Source organism: Dicentrarchus labrax, unplaced genomic scaffold (genome assembly GCF_905237075.1).
Source record: "Dicentrarchus labrax unplaced genomic scaffold, dlabrax2021, whole genome shotgun sequence".
NCBI classification, from domain to species: Eukaryota; Metazoa; Chordata; class Actinopteri; family Moronidae; genus Dicentrarchus; species Dicentrarchus labrax.
In genome coordinates, this window is record NW_026136724.1 from 8,066,401 (window position 1) to 8,084,215 (window position 17,815).

At 40.0% G+C, this 17,815-nt stretch overlaps 1 protein-coding gene across 6 annotated transcripts; it reads right to left on the reverse strand.

Moving 5' to 3' along the window:
- Window positions 1-46: 46 nt before the first annotated feature.
- Window positions 47-17,383, reverse strand: LOC127358603 (mucin-2-like). 6 transcript variants are annotated; one of them, XM_051391806.1, is made up of 46 exons: window positions 17,246-17,380; window positions 16,283-16,327; window positions 15,522-15,747; window positions 14,607-14,736; window positions 14,390-14,453; window positions 14,102-14,184; window positions 13,664-13,859; window positions 13,420-13,545; window positions 13,186-13,306; window positions 12,939-13,074; window positions 12,774-12,851; window positions 12,602-12,671; window positions 12,325-12,462; window positions 12,027-12,173; window positions 11,744-11,838; window positions 11,507-11,639; window positions 11,175-11,418; window positions 10,627-10,667; window positions 10,396-10,484; window positions 10,087-10,241; window positions 9,842-9,980; window positions 9,560-9,664; window positions 9,136-9,330; window positions 8,721-8,793; window positions 8,482-8,651; window positions 8,083-8,239; window positions 7,496-7,606; window positions 7,096-7,237; window positions 6,964-6,992; window positions 6,460-6,850; window positions 6,105-6,326; window positions 5,098-5,987; window positions 4,754-4,954; window positions 4,308-4,549; window positions 4,013-4,199; window positions 3,094-3,319; window positions 2,686-2,852; window positions 2,459-2,528; window positions 2,223-2,332; window positions 2,043-2,074; window positions 1,795-1,948; window positions 1,621-1,658; window positions 1,389-1,496; window positions 1,042-1,081; window positions 736-844; window positions 47-530 (listed from the first exon to the last, which is right to left on the reverse strand). In XM_051391806.1, the coding sequence occupies exons 1-46, from the start codon at window positions 17,292-17,294 to the stop codon at window positions 362-364; spliced, it is 6,843 nt and encodes a 2,280-aa protein (XP_051247766.1). In that variant the 5' UTR covers window positions 17,295-17,380; the 3' UTR covers window positions 47-361. The 6 variants fall into 6 exon arrangements, with proteins under 6 accessions (XP_051247766.1, XP_051247768.1, XP_051247767.1 ...); XM_051391808.1 differs by lacking the exon at window positions 6,105-6,326 and having other exon boundaries at window positions 5,098-5,870; window positions 17,246-17,383; XM_051391807.1 differs by lacking the exon at window positions 6,105-6,326 and having other exon boundaries at window positions 17,246-17,381.
- Between the last annotated feature and the right edge of the window lie 432 nt (window positions 17,384-17,815).

Here is a 17,815-nt window from a genome sequence, read left to right on the forward strand (position 1 = left end):
GATTTGAGTTGGGCTTAATACAGCATGGAAAGAAGATACCACAAACTTTGATGATTAATAGATGATTCAGTTTATTTGTCTAGTAATTGATTTTAATAAAGAACAAAAAAGAGGACTTGCAGTTCTGTGATCGGTATTTTTATTTTTATTTTTTATGTTATTTTTTGGGCCTTTTATGGCCTTTAATTGAAAGTGACAGCTGGAAATAGACAGGAAAGGGGGGTGGAGAGAGGGGATGACACGCAGCAAAGGGCCACAGGTCGGATTCGAATCCTGGGCCGCTGCAGGACTCGGTCCATGGTTTGGAAGCCGAATGGATACAAAATGATATATTTTTGGCATTGGTTGGTGTGAGTACTTTTCAGCGTAGTATGCCACAGGATCTGCACTCACAGCCGGTGATATGCTTGTAGACGTAGTGTCTGGTGGTGAGGTCGAAACACAGCAAGGTCACTGATCTCCTCTCAGAGCTCCGCTCCTGACAGTGTCGGCACTTCTGCTCCACCTGCAGGTCACCGCGTAACACGACCCTGTTGCAGTGAAGCGAGGCACAGAGGGGAGACAGGGAATGGGTGGAGGAGGGACCGAAGGAGGAGGGGAGAGAAGGATTGAGACAGAGGAAAAATAAACACAGCTTTTGTTCAGTGTGCTGTACGAAGAATAAAAACCTCAAAATGTGTTAAATGACCATTTTAACTATTGCTATCAATCAGGGACAGGTATATTTCTTCTCACCTGGGCTCAGACACACATTGACCCTGACACACAGGGATCTCCATGGCAGCAGTACAGTTGTCCACAGTAATGTTGATACTGGTCACCTTCGGAGCACAGCTCCGGTTACCTGGAGCCAGAAGAAATTAACACGAAAGGTGGCGTGATGAGTGTGAGCTTTGAATGCAGGAGAGTTCCAAATTGTTTTGCTTTCAATGCTTAAATAGTTCAAACTGTTCAAAATCTATAAACTAAAAAGAAACTCAAAGTGACAAAGTGAGCAGTTGGAGATGACTTCAATACATTATTGAATTTATCTTAACTTACATGTAAAGGAGCAGTGTTGGTCATCCCAAATTCTGTCCTCCTGGTGAATAAAACAGCGACTCAAGGTCAAATTTCTGTTGTTCTCCAAATTTCAATCAGTTCGCACTTATATATGTATAATTAAAAAAAATAACTGTTTACACACAATAAATTTGAAAGAAGCGTTTCTCTGTTTCAAATGGTAATTATCTCGAGCAGCTCTACTCAATGCCTCCGACATATCGTAATTATAAAACAAACCTTTAGCTGGTGGTAAACGCAGTAATGCATCAGTTTTTACTGTAGAATAAGGCTTGTAAGATGTTGCAGTTATTAGCTGAAGGAACAGAGCAGAAGGTGTGCAGTACCTCCTGACAGTTTTCTGTGGGACAGACTCTAGTCTCAGTCTGAATACCCTCTTTGCTGCAACTGAATGACATGCAGGGATGGGCAGCATCCTTCCATCTGTCTCCCACCTACACACACAAAGAAAGATATCATGACAAGACATTAGAGTGCAATGATTCATGCTCAAGCCATTTAAAATGCAATTTTCCTCTCAAAGAGAAGAAACAGTTTTCTTACAGAGCCACAACATACCTCGTATATTTTTCCATCATAACTGCATGTCTTCTCAACTGAAAAATAACACATGAAGTAATAAGCGCCTTACAGAAGGCAAGTTTGGAAAATGAAATGGTTTTCATGTGAGTAAAGGAAATTCTGAGACAGTTCTTAAAGCATAGTTTTATAAATATTATGAAGTACTCTTACCACAAATCTGATCCCCACAGCAAGAGGTGTTTACCAATACAGCATTGGGACTGCAGGTAGGAGGTGGCTCAGTAGGTCTTAGAAAACACTCCTCCGTCCGAGTCTGGTTGTTACATGTACACAGGTAACAGTCGGACTGCCACACCTCACCAGGCTGGAAGACAGATATAGAAATACTTATAAAAAACAAGCACCCAATCTAGAGTCAGAGATGACTTTTTTGACATTGATGAGACAAAGATTCTTACCTGTTTGGGTTCACCAAGTGGCCCTTTACAACCTGTAGGACGAGAAAACAAATTCTACATTAACACTTTTTGAATGCCAGTAGATCAGAAATCATTACATGCATTAGATTTCAAACAATCAACATTCAAACATTGTTTATGTGTGAGTGCCAGCCCTGTACTGTATGCCATGTTACTCACAGGGACAGTCAGACACACAGACGTTTGAGTGATTTCCCGCCCTCAACTGGCCACTTGGACAAAAACAACCTGGACTGTTGTTCTCGAGGGAGGCTCCAGTCTGAGGCACTCTGTACAGCCAAACCACAGGAGAAAAAGAAATCAACATCTTGAAACATTTTAGATTTTAATAGACTGAGAAACAAACGTCACAACAAGTGTAATGATGTTATTTGGAAAAAATTAACTTTACAGACCCTCCATAACAGAAGTCATCCAGCTTGGAACTACATTCTTTGTAAATCAATCCTTCTGGACATTTCACACCTGGAACAAGAATACAAACACTGCAGTTATTAATATCAAAGGAGGAATTTCCCATTCAAACTTTAATCAAAACCCTCATGACGGTAAGGTTTAAATAAAACACAGAAAAGTGTGGAAAAAACATACAATAGACAGAGAAGGGATAAAAGGTGCATACCACAGGTTCCATTAGTCAGTCTTCTCCAGTCAATACAGAAACCAACTTGTTTGCACTCTTCAGCAGCTTGCTCCAGTGAAGAACAAGCACCGTTCCTGCATGAATCAAACTTGCAGTTCTTCTTTTTAAGGTTCATGTTCACATACACGCTGCAGTTTGAAAAGATTCTGGGGAAACACAATAGATTTTATTTAACAGTTATAGAGCATACAACTTAAAACATACACAGTGAGGCAGACGGCCAAGGTTATATATCATCATACACCATCAAAATTTAAAGAAACTGAAAACTAGGTATAGAGAAACTAGAGAAATAGAGGGACTGTGGGTGGTTGCAACTATGTGTCTACATTAGTCACAATCAAGCAAAAGCATTCCACCCTGCTTTTATACAATGCAGTAACTTACGGGTGGTGTAGCAGCTCACATAGTTGGCTCGCAGGGCAGGGGGTGGTGAAAGATGTGCTAGTTGGTTTGTTAGTGGTCATGGAGTGACAAGGTACATCCCTTGGTGCAGAAACACAGGCTGGCTTCAGCGGATCAGCGTACACCCAGTCATAGGCCGTCTTATCACAGCAACTGTTGTCCTCAATCTGCCCTCCTTTACGGATACATGAGCCAACGCCACACACACCTGGTAAGAGGATGGAGAGATGAGCTTCAGAGAGATGTGTGATCAGATATATAATATACGCATATACAGGATAGCACCCTTTCAGTGGCATTTCAAAAACTTAGAAACCATTGCTTGGACACCATCATGGTCCACAGCAGAAGTAGCTCAGACTAAATAAAACCTAAATACACAAACGCTAAATCAGGAAAAGATTATTCTGGTAAAATATTATATATATATATATATATATATATATATATCAAACTCATCTGATGAAGTAGAATAATTTGATATTAGCATTGGATGACTGATGGTCTCCACTCTTGCAGATGGTATTATATCCAGCAGGACACGTATATTTATGCTGCAAGAGTTTTCCTAAAGATGAACAGTATGCGAACATTTCCAGAATGTAACATGCATGCAAGTCACAGCCTTAATTTTTTTTAGGGTTAGGACAAAGAAACTGGTCTTCACTTTATCAAAGACAACTTGTTTTTTCTTTCTTCCCTCTAGTGGTCAGAAATTGTTAAATGCAGATTTATGCTAAAAACACTGTTTGGTTAGCCTACAAGCTAATTTAGCAAAGCAGCCGACATGTTCACAAGAATCTGTGAGTTTTTTTCACGCATAATCTGAAAATCCACTGAACACAGACACACATCTAAAATGGATGTACAGTATGCACTTAACCACACCCATTCAACCTACCACATTGTCCTTGGGTGTTGTTGTGGAAGTGTTCCATTGCCAGACTGACCACCAGGGTCCAAGATGGACTGAGGGATACATAAGAGCGGACCTCGGGGAGGTAGATGGACACTATGTACCCTGTGGTCTCAAACCTCCACCCTTGCTCCTCATATGGCGGCTTTATGGTCACATTGTTCAGAGTGGCCTAGGGCAGATTACAACAATATTAAACCAACTGTCTCATTCTTCCAAGAGAATATGGGAGGCTTCAATTCTGAAATATACTATAAATAAATAGAAAGTTATATGCTACCTGTACTGCAAACAAATGTGGAATGATATTGAGTGAAGCTATATTGTTCTGATATTTCAGGATGATGCCCTTAGCACAGGAGCCGTCAAGGCCTGGCACACAGAAGAAGTTGTCCACTGCAATGGTCAGATGATGACGTGGTGACCGCTCCTCCACAAGGATATAGGTACAGTCGTCTAGGAAATCAAATGGTACGCCTTGGAAAGAGATGTAGTGGGGGTCCCCATATAGCTCACAGCGACCTAAAGACGGTAAGGGAAAGAATAAGGGATAGTTTTAGTAGATAGATGGAAAGCACTTTCTACTCTAAATCAAATAAAATACCCTACCTAACCACATAAAAAATATATATGTAGAGGCCAATGACCTATAAGAGTAGTTTCTTTGAACATAAAAGTAAATGAGAGCTAAAAAGAGCAGTGACAGACAGATATGGATGCACTTACAGTCACACTTCCATGTTTCACAGCATCCATCCGAGACTTTTGTTTTTTGATTTCTGGGGCAGATGGGAGTTGCAGACTCTGGACAAACCACTTGGGTCGACTCTATCTTTTTATTTGTACAAATCTTATTGAAGCAGTCCTCTGTCCATGTCTCGCCGCATCTCCAGGTTTTTTTCTTCATCAGGTCTACACACTCACACGCTGATGGTTTGATAAACACAACAGTGGAGGACAGTGAACATAGAAACAAAAACATTGTTGAAATGATTGAACATGAAAGGAAGTGACTACTAGGGTAACTGAGTAACTAACTGAGTAATATGCAGAACAAATATGGCACGCACTGGGAGGTGTTGAAGTTTCAATGACCGTTGACTCTCCAGTGGTAGGTATGAATGTAGTTGTTGTTGGGCCGGTGGCTACTGTTTCTTCTGTTTCTTCTGTCATCACTGTTGTGCCTGATTCTTCAGGGGTTGTCAGTTCAGTGGTATGTGTCGCATTGGTAAATCCTTCACTTGTGGACATCTTGGTGTCATATATTGTTGTTGGCATCATCGTAGAGTTAGTTGTCACTGCATCAGACATTGTTGCTTCTGAGGAGGTGGTAGTAAGTTGAGTGGTTGATTGGGTAGAGGTAAATGTTTCAGTGGAAGCTTCTGTGATGGTTACTTCAGTTGGACCTGAGGTTTCAGCAGTAGCATTGGTTGCAAAAGTGGTTGTTGACTGAAGTGTTGTTGCTGTTGGCTTGGTCTGTTTCGTTGTTGGTTGAGTTGTGAAGGTATCTGTTGATGTAACGGTTTCTGTGGGCTTTGATTCTGTTGTCCATGTTGAAGCATTGGTAAATGAAGTACTCAGAGTTGTGTATAATGTAGTAGGCAGAGAGCTAGGAGATTCAGATGTGGGTAAGTCTGTTGCGTTTGTCTGTACTGTAGTAGCGGTGGTGGGGGTTGTTGACCATGTTTCAGCGGTAGTTGAGGCATTTGTATTTGTTGGTGTAGAGGTGGTGGAAAGTACAGTTGACCAGTTTCCAGTAGTAGTTGAGGCATTGGTAATGGACGTCATTTGTGTAGTGGTGGTGGAGGGCGTTGTTGAGGCAGTTGCAGTGGTTGGGGTAGTGGTTGTGGAAAGTACAGTTGACCAGTTTCCAGTAGTAGTTGAGGCATTGGTAATGGACGTCATTTGTGTAGTGGTGGTGGAGGGTGTTGTTGAGGCAGTTGCAGTTGTTGGGGTAGTGGTGGTGGAAAGTACAGTTGACCAGTTTCCAGTAGTAGTTGAGGCATTGGTAATGGACGTCATTTGTGTAGTGGTGGTGGAGGGCGTTGTTGAAGCAGTGGTAGTGGTTGGGGTAGAGGTTGTGGAAAGTACAGTTGACCAGTTTCCAGTAGTAGTTGAGGCATTGGTAATGGATGTCATTTGTGTAGTGGTGGTGGAGGGCGTTGTTGAGGCAGTTGTAGTGGTTGGGGTAGTGGTGGTGGAAAGTACAGTTGACCAGTTTCCAGTAGTAGTTGAGGCATTGGTAATGGACGTCATTTGTGTAGTGGTGGTGGAGGGCGTTGTTGAGGCAGTTGTAGTGGTTGGGGTAGTGGTGGTGGAAAGTACAGTTGACCAGTTTCCAGTAGTAGTTGAGGCATTGGTAATGGATGTCATTTGTGTAGTGGTGGTGGAGGCGTTGTTGAAGCAGTGGTGGAAGTGGTGGTGGGGTAGAGGTGGTGGAAAGTACAGTTGACCAGTTTCCAGGAGTAGTTGAGGCATTGGTAATGGATGTCATTTGTGTAGTGGTGGTGGAGGGCGTTGTTGAAGCAGTGGTAGTGGTTGGGGTGGAGGTGGTGGAAAGTACAGTTGACCAAAATTCAGTAGTAGTTGATACATTGGTAATGGTTGTCACTGGTGTAGAGGTGGTTGTAGGCATTGGGGATGTTTCAGCTGTAGTAAAGGCAATTGTAGTAGTTGGTGTAGTGGAAAGCACAGTTGTTTCAGTGGTAGTTGAGGCAGTTGTGGTGGGAATACTTGATGTAGAAGTGGTGGCAGGCGTAGTTGTGGGTGGAGGTGCTGTTGGAGTAGAGGTGCAATTGAAGTCTGGTGTTTTGAAAGAGGGCTCTGTGAAGGTGATAATCTAAAACATTTAAATAGCTAATTGGCACAAAAACTAAAAGTGACACATGAAATAGTAAATTTAATGATAGACTTTGTAAACACTATTTCATACTTACGACACTTGATTGTTCCATTTTCACAGTGGCTGACGAGAATAATATGAAATAGTAAGAAATATCCAGTTGTTAGTTCACACATATGGAAAAGTACACAGACACTGTATATATATTAAGAATGGCCCAACTTACCACTCAATAGACTGTATCAGCACCACTTTCCCAGGCTGAAGGATAGTGTCATTGAATAAACAGGTGCAGTTTCTCAATTGGGTGCATTCACCAGTATTTTCATCATAGTATGGCACCTCCTTTGAACATCTGGGATAGCAGCCTTTCCATGAATAAACATTATGTTTATTTTATGGCCGCAAATGGCTTTTGTAAGCATTGATTAGGCCAAGACTAAAAAAAATATTCAATAGATATCTAAATTGTGAGAATTTTATTATAATGGCCAGATTGTTTGCAATACTGCCAGAATTAGTCACAATATAAGTAACATTAAGACATTATTTTCACTTTCCAGATTCAACAGATGATCAACAATTCGGGTTTAATTATTTGAAAACAACTGAGACAGTTTGGTTACCTTCCAGCTTGTGATTAAAGTAGTTGCCTTCGCCACAGGTTAGCATCTTCCCACAGGCTTCATAGTGCCAGCTACACTGGCCCTTCTCATTGTAGTAGTCACAGTAGACCGCTATGGTTTAAAATGAGTTATAGTTTGTTTTGAAAACTTTTCAGTAGTTAGTAATTAACACACTTTTAATAATATGGATTGTAGGCTATATTGATTACTTTATTTATGACATAGTGTCAGTCCTCTGCATAATGACAAAAAAATATTAAATATTGATAAAACATTATATAAAGTAATGTACTGCATGTTCCATGTTATTCAACTATTAGGCAAAAAAGTAAAATTAAACAAGAGATGATACCTTTTCAGCATTTTGAGCACAGCCTGCTAACTCTTTTCCTACTGTAAAATGCATCTTGGCATGACAATCCCCTTTAATCAATAATTAACTGAGTAGTATTGATCTAATCAATGTTCTCTTTATGGGTTTAAGTTAAAAGTTATTCTCAAATGTCAACATTACCGTTATCTCCTTGCTCAACATCTGAAGAGTTACGTTCAAACTAATATTCGTGGGGGCAAAAGGCATAACTTACGACACAAATCTGGTGTTCTCCAGTTCACACATACATCCTGGTCACTGCAGGCCTCTGCGTAGGCTGCCACAGCTGTGCAGAAGCCCAGGAACTTCCCTTCAAACTCACAGGAGCAGGACTCCTGCACACAGGCATGGTAGTAAGGCTCTGGATCCACCTGAGAAGTGTAGAACATCCACAATAGAGCATTTATTAACACTTTAAGGACTCTCTGTTAAGGACTATTACTGTAAATAGTAGATTTGGACAATAAATGTTTAGTGTTGACACTGAGCTCTTATAGGTCATTGGTTCATTGGAAAGATCTTCATATGCCACCCTGCTTCCCAAATGCACCTGCACAGGAATCTAACCCCTAATCATGCTATTAGTGGTATGCTAAATGTGTTAAATGCGTACTTTTAAGTGGCAATCTTTGAATGTGTCTCCTGTAAGGATCATACAGCGTCGCTGGGCCCAGGCTGAGCAGTAGGAGTTGCGTTCACAGGGAAATATCTCCGTGGTCACATCAGAGCAAGGAGGTGTGGCGGCTCTCCAGCTGTTGCCAAATGCCAGGGAACTGGACACCGCTAAACACAGATTGTTGGTGTTATTTTTCAGTTTTCTGCTTCATAAAAGGAAAGAAAAAATCTATTTACCTCCTGAGCCACTTATCTGCAGGTCGTTCATCTCATTGGAGTCAAAATTCCCACAGAGGCCACACACTTGGTTCTGCAGGAGAGATGGTTGAAAATAGATTTGAAATTTGTATTAAAAGGTTTTAAAATTACACGTAAAATGAAAGTAACAATGGACTCCTAGGAAGGATGAACCTATGAGTGATGGTCAATACATAGTGGCTTTGATCTAAATCAATCAACTGGTTAAATAAATAAATCAATACACAGCTGAGAAAGACAGCAAGAGGACATGAAATTGTACAAAATGTGGACTTCAAATTAAAATGTTACCTTATGTGTAATATTTGTTTTGTGTACACTGAGCATCAAAGTGTGTAGTCATGTGACAAGTAATATATATATATGACTAGATTTCAAAATCCTCATCACTCACCCTCAAGTATGCCTGCAGCTCAATGGTGATCCTGGTGTGTTTGTCCCAGATGAGCGTTATCCCTCTGCTTGGCACTGAGATTATGATGTAGAGTCCCACAGTGTGTGTGGAATAAAGTGAATCTTCCAGCAGTGTCCAGCCTTTATGGTGCCGTCTGGTCACCTTCATGTCGCTCAGTGTCAGGGTGACTAGGCCCTTGACAGCACAGGTATAAGAATATCTTTTAATTATTGATGAACAAGTCACCAGACTTTACTGGTTCATGACCATTTATCTTCCATAAAGGTCAGTCAGTAGCATGCTTTGATTCTTTAATCATGACTGTGTGAAGTGTGTAAAGCAATGGGATTAAAAAAAACATGTGGACAATAGCTCAGGTTTTCAGTGAAGAAAAACAGGAATCACAGAAACAAACTGCATTCACCTGCAGGTCAAGGATGATAGAGCGAGAGCAGGTGAGCGCCTCATCACAGCAAGGTACACTCTCCACTCTGACAGAGAAAGTGCCATTTCTTTTTCCACAGTTATCCTGAAGTAAAAAGATCAGAGTTAAAAACTAAAAAAAAAAAAAAAAACATAGCCTATATTTAAAAAAAAATGTCTTTGGTTAGGGTATTTGGATAATGTACTTTGTCCTTTGAATGCCTACAAAGCTTGAGCAAAGAAACGTGTGAGCAGTGGATTTTGCTTTCATGTTGGGTCTCACCTCAACAAGTGTGTACTGACAGTGTCCATCAAAGCGGTACCATTTAGAGTCAAAGGTCTGGTAGTGTCCGTTTCCATAAACTTGACACTTCCCAGGGCAAGGCTCATCTTTGCAGTGCCACTGACCCTCACCACAGGTACTGTAAGATAGAGAGTAAACCTTTTAGTCAGCCTTGGCCTTTGCATCAATGGCTTCACCAGCATAGACTTTTTGAAGTAGGAAAGCAGCTCTAATGCAGGTGTTACCATGTTTTGCAGTTGGTTTTGACAAGCTGTCCTGCGCTGAATACTTTGCCACTGTACACACAGGTGCAGTTGTCCAGAGAAACACAGTTTCCACGGTGATCCTCATACTGATCATGTGGGCAGTAACAGCCACTATCACAGGTCATACTGGTGCCCTGGAAATCACACCAAAAGAAAATAATTTATCTCAAGGATAAGTTTGACCCATCACAATAAAAGAAACTGGTTTTGGACAACGGGTAATTGTTAGAATGCAGAATAATGCAAAGCATGTACAGTAAATACAGAATACATAATCTGTTGACCTACCATTGGTTTGCTGAGACTGTCGCAGGTTTTCTGAGCCGTGTTAACTGGGTACTCAGCACAGTGAACACAAACCTTCCCATTTTTGCACCCTGATGAAAACAATTAAATACAAAAGACAAATTAATTTGTTAATTATATTTCAGTTTGACACATTGTCAAACATGTTTCTCGCATTAAGTTGTTCAGTAGTAGTTTTTGGTAATTATTTGGAATCACAGAATATATATTTACCACAATCCTTAGAACACTGCAGTTCTCCGTTTTCACAGAAACTGCAATAGACAATATTTGGTTTGAGATACAACTTAGTTGAAGTACACGACAACTGAGCACACTACAAATGACCCGGCTCACAAATCACAAGACTGAACCCAAATGCAACAGGATGACTTCAGTGATTTAATATTCAGCTTACAGGCAGGTATAGGAAGACAGGTAACAGGCAGGTAGACACTAAACAGGTTCAGGCAAAGTACAACCAAAGGCGACACAGGGACAAAGCAACCAGGACAAACTGACACTAAAACAAGGGAACACAGACCAAATACACAAGTGAAAATAATCAGGGCAGGGCAGACAATACAAACTGGAGGGACAACAGACAAAGACAGGTGAGTGAAGTGAAGTTAAACCAGACATAAGACATAAGAGTAGTATTGCAAAATAAAACAGGAAATAACCCAAAACCCTGACAATAAGACTTGATTAGGGGAAATAAATGACACAGGTAAAATGTTAAAACATGCTTTTTAAATGGCTGTAATACTTGATCAACCTACCACATTCGTCCGTCGATAACAACAGACCCTGGTGGTGTTATACCACCGTAGTAGTGACAAACGCACTCTGCCTTTGCGGTACAGATGTGTCCTTCGTTCAGGTGAGTACCCTCCGGACAGCCACAGCCCTCCACAGGCGTACTGTCCAGCCCACAGCGAGGGTCAGGGCCAGACAGGGAGCGGCATGTGTGGTTACAGGCTTGCACGTTGTAGGAGAATTCTTGGTTCTTCTGACATGCCAGAGCTGCGACACAACATTGTATTTTCAGTGGAACAATAAAGTTGGGGGATATAGACAGATTTAGCAGTATATTTATCAAAGCTTAACTCACTGCAGTTAGTAGCTGTCCTCCAGTCACCAACTATGACACCCAGACTGGCACAGGCTTTGGCATAGCTGCCCAGAGCAACACACAAGCACTGCTGCAGACTGCTGCCACACATACATGTTCTTTGGATGCAAGCCTGGAAATAAAAATCAGTTCCTTGTTAATATGGCAGTGTCAGTTAGTTTGCTGAAAACGCCAAGAACTAATTAAGGATTTACTTTGGTACAAAAGTCTTGTTACCGTGTGGTAGTGATCGGTTGGGATGTGACCATGGCACTCGGCAAATATCCCGGTTGGGTTGTTCAGGACAGAGCACTTTTCATCAGCAAATATTTCTTCAAAAATACATATTAAGATAATGAAAAAAGTTAGCAAAACAATAAAGAAGTATCTTTTCTCACATAACATATATCATAGTGTTTTAATATAAGAATGTATTATTTCATTGTATAGCTTTTAAAATAATATTTCATCTCTGATGTACACAATTCAATTTTACAAGCACATGTATATTAATTGGTACCCTTGTCTGTGTTGGTGCAGGTGGGTATGTTCACTGGACAAATATCCACACTCCAGGACTGAGCAAAAGGTTGAGCTGAGTTTTCGATGATCCCGCTGCTGGTGGTGAAATCGTCTGTGGTGTCATTGTTGCTGTTGCCACAAAGACCTGAAAGACACGCCGACTATAATCACAAATCAAACTGGATCACGCATGAGAGCTCGTGAAAAAACTTGCATGCCTTGTTTCTGGTTACCCTGCCTGCACAATTGTGACAATGCCGATATAGCTTGGCTTGTTTGTAGACTGAGATCCTAACCTGAGATCATGCCAGCGTGGTTTGGGGGTGGGGTGATGTACAACTGGATTTCAGGAGACGTCTGGACTTGGATCTTCATACCAAAGGATGTGTGGACCTCAACGTACATTGAGGACTGCCAGAAAACCAGAGCATGATCTGTCAGGCGACAGAGGTCAGTAAGTTGTTGGTAGGTGAGTAACCAAGCCAATATGGATGAATTACTGGCTACCAGACATACATATTCACGTTAAGGACCAATGCAATTAAAAACAATGATTTCCCCCCTTTGTTTTACCAGACTGATGAAGTTCAGTGATCTCCTCCTCTCCAATTTTAGCCGTGTTCTGTGAGAATGTATACGTTTCCTGCAAATCCATAAAAGAAGCACATTTATATTCATTGACTGCACATTACTGTTGATTGACATTTGTGTGATATATGGTTTCAAATTTAAAGACAGCGTTTACCTGAAAAAGCTGAAGACTGACTGTTTTCAGAGAGGGTGCCTTTTGGGAAAACTCAATCATTACTGTCCAGTTAAGACCCTTGGAAACAATTTTAAAAGAGCAGTTAGTATCATGAAAAGACAACATGGGTTAATATTAAATGTTGGGGTAGTGCTGAAAACTCACCTGTGAGGCCACATATGTACATTTACCAGGGAGGACATATTGTTTGCCATCAACAGTTGTCACAAACTGGCCTTCAATGAGACATCTGGAAGGGCAGAAATTTTCCGAGCATTGCCATTTCCCGCTGTGACACACACTGTGGAGAGAAATTAGCATAAAATTTGAATGAAAAACTTCAAATAGGATCATTTTATTCATCCTGATTTGAATTCATGTAAGTATCAAAGCAGTTTTTCAACCCACTTACCATGACTGACACTTGGTTCTGCGTATGTCTCCAGTTGAGAAGCTCTTGCCATTAAACACACAAGGGCAGCTTGATACACTTACACAGTGGAAGCCGTCTGCATGATCATTAAGCACCTTACCTAGAATGTAAATGTATTTTATCATATTTATCATATTATGTAATCTAAACAAGCAATTAAACAACAGGGTCAGATGAGTTAAGAGCTAAATCATACAGTCAGACAACGCTCACCCCTCGGGCAGACACAGGAGCTGACGAGATCCTGGTCGGAGAATCTGGGGTTCGGGTTGGAGCAGCTGGGAACAAAGGCCGCACCCCGTTCTACATAAGCCAGGTCTCCTGGACAACTCGGTATTGCTGCATTCACCCACAGAAACAGACAATCACATCAAGAGTCCATCGAATTAAGTCTATCAAATAGGTCTCCAAACATAAAACTGAACAAATCTGGAGAGCTTTCAAATGTAGCACCTACCACATTTGGTTACCATTCTCCATATGTTCCAGGCATAGCTGCTGTTTCCACACTGCTGGACAACTTCTTTGAAGAAAGCACAGCCGATGTATTTGTTCTTTTCATAGCTGTAAATGTTCTCTTCGCAAAGTTGGATGTAATGAGGCGTCCTGGCTTGGAGACAATCCAAGGTGTAGGAAAAGAACATTCTGCATTCCTACAAATGTCATCAGAGAAACCACCTGAACATCTGGAACCAAGACACTGCATGTAATTGTAAACCAGTGCTGAGGTAAGATATGTATGGCTCAATGTTTTTAAAACTGACATGATGTCACATAAGGCACTACTCAGCATCAGTTAATTTATAACCTGTGTTTTTCTTTTCAGTGGGATCCACGAGTGTATAAAACTCAGAGACTGGAAATCACATTATCATCAAAACAACAGTTAACTCACTTCATTCATAGCGAAGGCAGGATCTCTGGTTTGACAGGTGTCGTCAGCAAGCACGCTCTCCGTGATCAACTGCTGCTTGTTGCCTAATTTCACAAAAATGTCACATTCTTATAAATTTTTGTAAACAAAATCTGTACATTCCTAAGATCATCTACATTTTAATGATTGTTACTATTTCTCCTGCCACCAACACTTTGTTGCTACTACTTCTAAAAGTACTGCTGGTAATGTTTCTACTGCTATACTACAGGAATCCTGCTGTCATTTCCAATCATTTCATTATAATACCTGGGAGGTTGTGTTTTCCACATAGTCCGGTCATGTCGGTGCTCAGCTCCTGCTCCAGCTCCACCTTAACAAGTTTAAAAGAAAAGCTTCAGTGGGTGAGGTTATTGCTCTACATTACTAAATATGCATGTGTGCACATATTTGGGGGCCTGTGTTTATGCTCTCTTGTGTATGTCTACTGTATGTTGTCAACATATTTATCGCAGTGTCCTCTCACCCAGACAGTGTCTATTCCTCCAGGTACACTGTGCCAGGTAACGGACAGAGGAAGCAGCGAGCTCCTCAGTTTAGTGTAGATGCCGTAGTGAAAGATATGCTGGTAGGTGTGGTCGTATGGAAGGGAAACACTGTCAACAAATAAATACACAGAGATATTAGTACAGGTACTGATACAGAGAACAGGGGTTATTACACTGAGTTTTAAAGAGAAACAAATGCAAAAATGATTTAATCTAAAGAAAAAATAAAGACAGATGTTTAGGTTGCATTTTGACAAAACAACGCAAATAGCAAATCTCGTTCTACTTAGATTTTTTCACTCAATATGCATCCAAAGCTGTTTGTATATAGCTATCGTCAGACAATGAAGAGTACCAAGTGACGTAAAGCAGTTTTTTTCCTTTTACTTTTGACTAATCATTAGTCTTACTTCCTCAACTTTGATTTTAATACTTTAAAGTATTACACTGCCCACCCACCCCAAAACAGCTTGTAAGTTAACTGAGTGACCTTGTAGATTTTAACAACTTGTAACAACTCTGTATGCTTTCCATTAACTTGATCAGGAAATCATTAATAATGCTCAGTGTTCCGGAATAAAAGCTAATAATTAACCAACATTGATGACATTATGAATATATAAAAGTGTCAACCACCTGGCTGTTTGGACAAATGCCATTTGAGTGAACGATCTGGAGTGTCTTTGGGCGAAACACCCACCTGCTGTTTTCTCACATTCTTACTGTTGTTGATGTGGCTGAATAATTGTGATTATTTTCAAGACTATAATCTTTTATCTAAACAAATATAGACTCAGAGGATGTGCGATTTGATCAAACTTTGCATGACTCATTATTTGGTTTTCCATGTGGCTACACTTTCCCTGTGGGTGGGTTCGAGATTGGGCCCGAACCTTTTCCTCTCCACCATGATGCTTCCATTCTGCAGAACAGTCCTGATTTTGTTGATGATGATCTCGACTTGGGCCAGCAGCCCATTGTCACCTCGCCATGTAGTGATATCACATTCCACCCGGTTGTGGGTGAAGCGGGTGAGGGTGAACGGGCAGTTGGAATGCACATAGAAACTTGAACCATTGAAAGGCTGCACAACCCCGCTGCCAAAAGTCCTGCAAATGTCTGATCACAACAAAGGTCAATTTACTGATTAGACAATGGCTAAAGACATGACTGAAGTGTTAATGATGATTTTTTTTTTGTTGTTTGTTGGTTTTCTGGTTTTTCTTCCTAAAGGTGTAAACTATGGAAGCCAAGAATAGCTGTGCTTACACTTTTTTTAATGCCGTTATTTCGAGATTACAAGCTTTGTTATCTAGAAATAACAACATAATCAACTCATTATCACAAGAAAACAGAAGGTTGTGTTCTCTTAGATAAATTACCTTGTGATAGTGGTTTTAAAAGAATAATTGCAATAATCTTGACTTCCGTACTAATCAGCAGTACTATACTGTCAGTAATCAATTCAGAACTCAATAATGAAATCTAATGACTTTGATTACTTTTACATTCAAATCACTCTAATTATGAAAAAGTCAATTAACTTCTTATAGTATTGAAGATTTTTAATGACCAAATTACACCACATGATTAACTATTTATTCAACATCGTTAAAAAGTAATCTGTAAAAGGAACTGATCAGGATTGACTCACATTTCCGAGTTTCTGTTGTGGCGACCGATTCCCCTGTCCCTATAACTAGGAGAGAAATACAGCAATAAGGAGGACGTAAACATTCCTAATAATTGGACACAGCAAGAATCTTATTGTTATAGAGATACCGTATTTGATTTTAAAAAATATATATTTAATGCAGAGATTAAACATATTAACATCCTTTAGTGACAGTAGCAATAATGCAATATTACAAATTCCATTACAAGCTTGTGTTCTGCATTGAAAATGTCACTTAAGCAAAAATATTATTAGTTTAATCTACTTTTGGAATATCAAAAATAAAAGTTGGCCTACTCCTAATTCAGAAAAAGTATTGGATTATTATTGCTTGAGTGTCTAAGTAGCATTTTAGTGTGGTAGGTGGTTGGTAGAGTTGACTATTTCTTACACTGTTGAGTAGTTAGTTCGATAGGTATCATATTTTATAAGCTAATGTTTTGTATGTAAATTCACACACAGAAACTAGCAACTAAAACTGTTAAATAAATGTAGTGGAGTAATGAAATGGAAATTTTCAAGTACCTTAAGTTTGAACCAAAGTACAGTATTTGATTAAATGTACTTTTTTATTCCACCACTCAATGTAACACTGATGCAAATTGCTTTTCCAACTCCAGTCTGCCGAATGTTATAAAGGACTTTTTCTCTAATTCTACTTTCTTATTTTCTAATACTAGTTAAAACTTTAAGAAATTGATGAATAAACGACTAAACTAAAACATATCATGAACAAAGAAACACATGAAAAACAACAAATATTGTATAGAATATGTCAAATGTTAAAATAATGCATGTGAACCTTTTTGATATTTTTTCTGTTATTGTTTTTTTATAATCAGATTTTTCAGTATCCTTATCCCTCAATGTTTCTGCTTAGAAGAATGAATTCATATTCAGATGATTAAATTAATGATTGCATGGTTTTGATTGAATTGGTACCTGAGACTAGTGAAAAACAGACAGCCAGCATCCATCGCTGTGAGGTCATGCTGCCTGATGTGTCCTTGTTGCAGGAGAGCAGGTGAAACCAGGAAGAACTGCAGCCCACCACATGGCTTATATATGCAGTGTCCATTTACACACACACACACACACACACACACACACACACACACACACACACACACACACACACACACACACACACACACACACACACACACACACACACACACACACAAACACAGATATGTGTGTGAGATATGGTGTGACAACCCACTCTGTTCTCCTAGACATACGCCCTCACTTACGCACTCTTTAAATGAAAACACCAGGAAACAAGAAATAGAAAAAATTATCTGATTAAACATTAAACTAAATGGTATTAACCAGTAATGTGATCACACAATGTTGGAAAACCATCTTAATTTAAAGCATATCCTGGTTATCATGTTGCATTTACAGCAAAAGAGATCTATTTCATTATACAACAATCCCTCTGATATATACTCCCGTGGGAAATTGTGTGTGTGTGTGTGTGTGTGTGTGTGTGTGTGTGTGTGTGTGTGT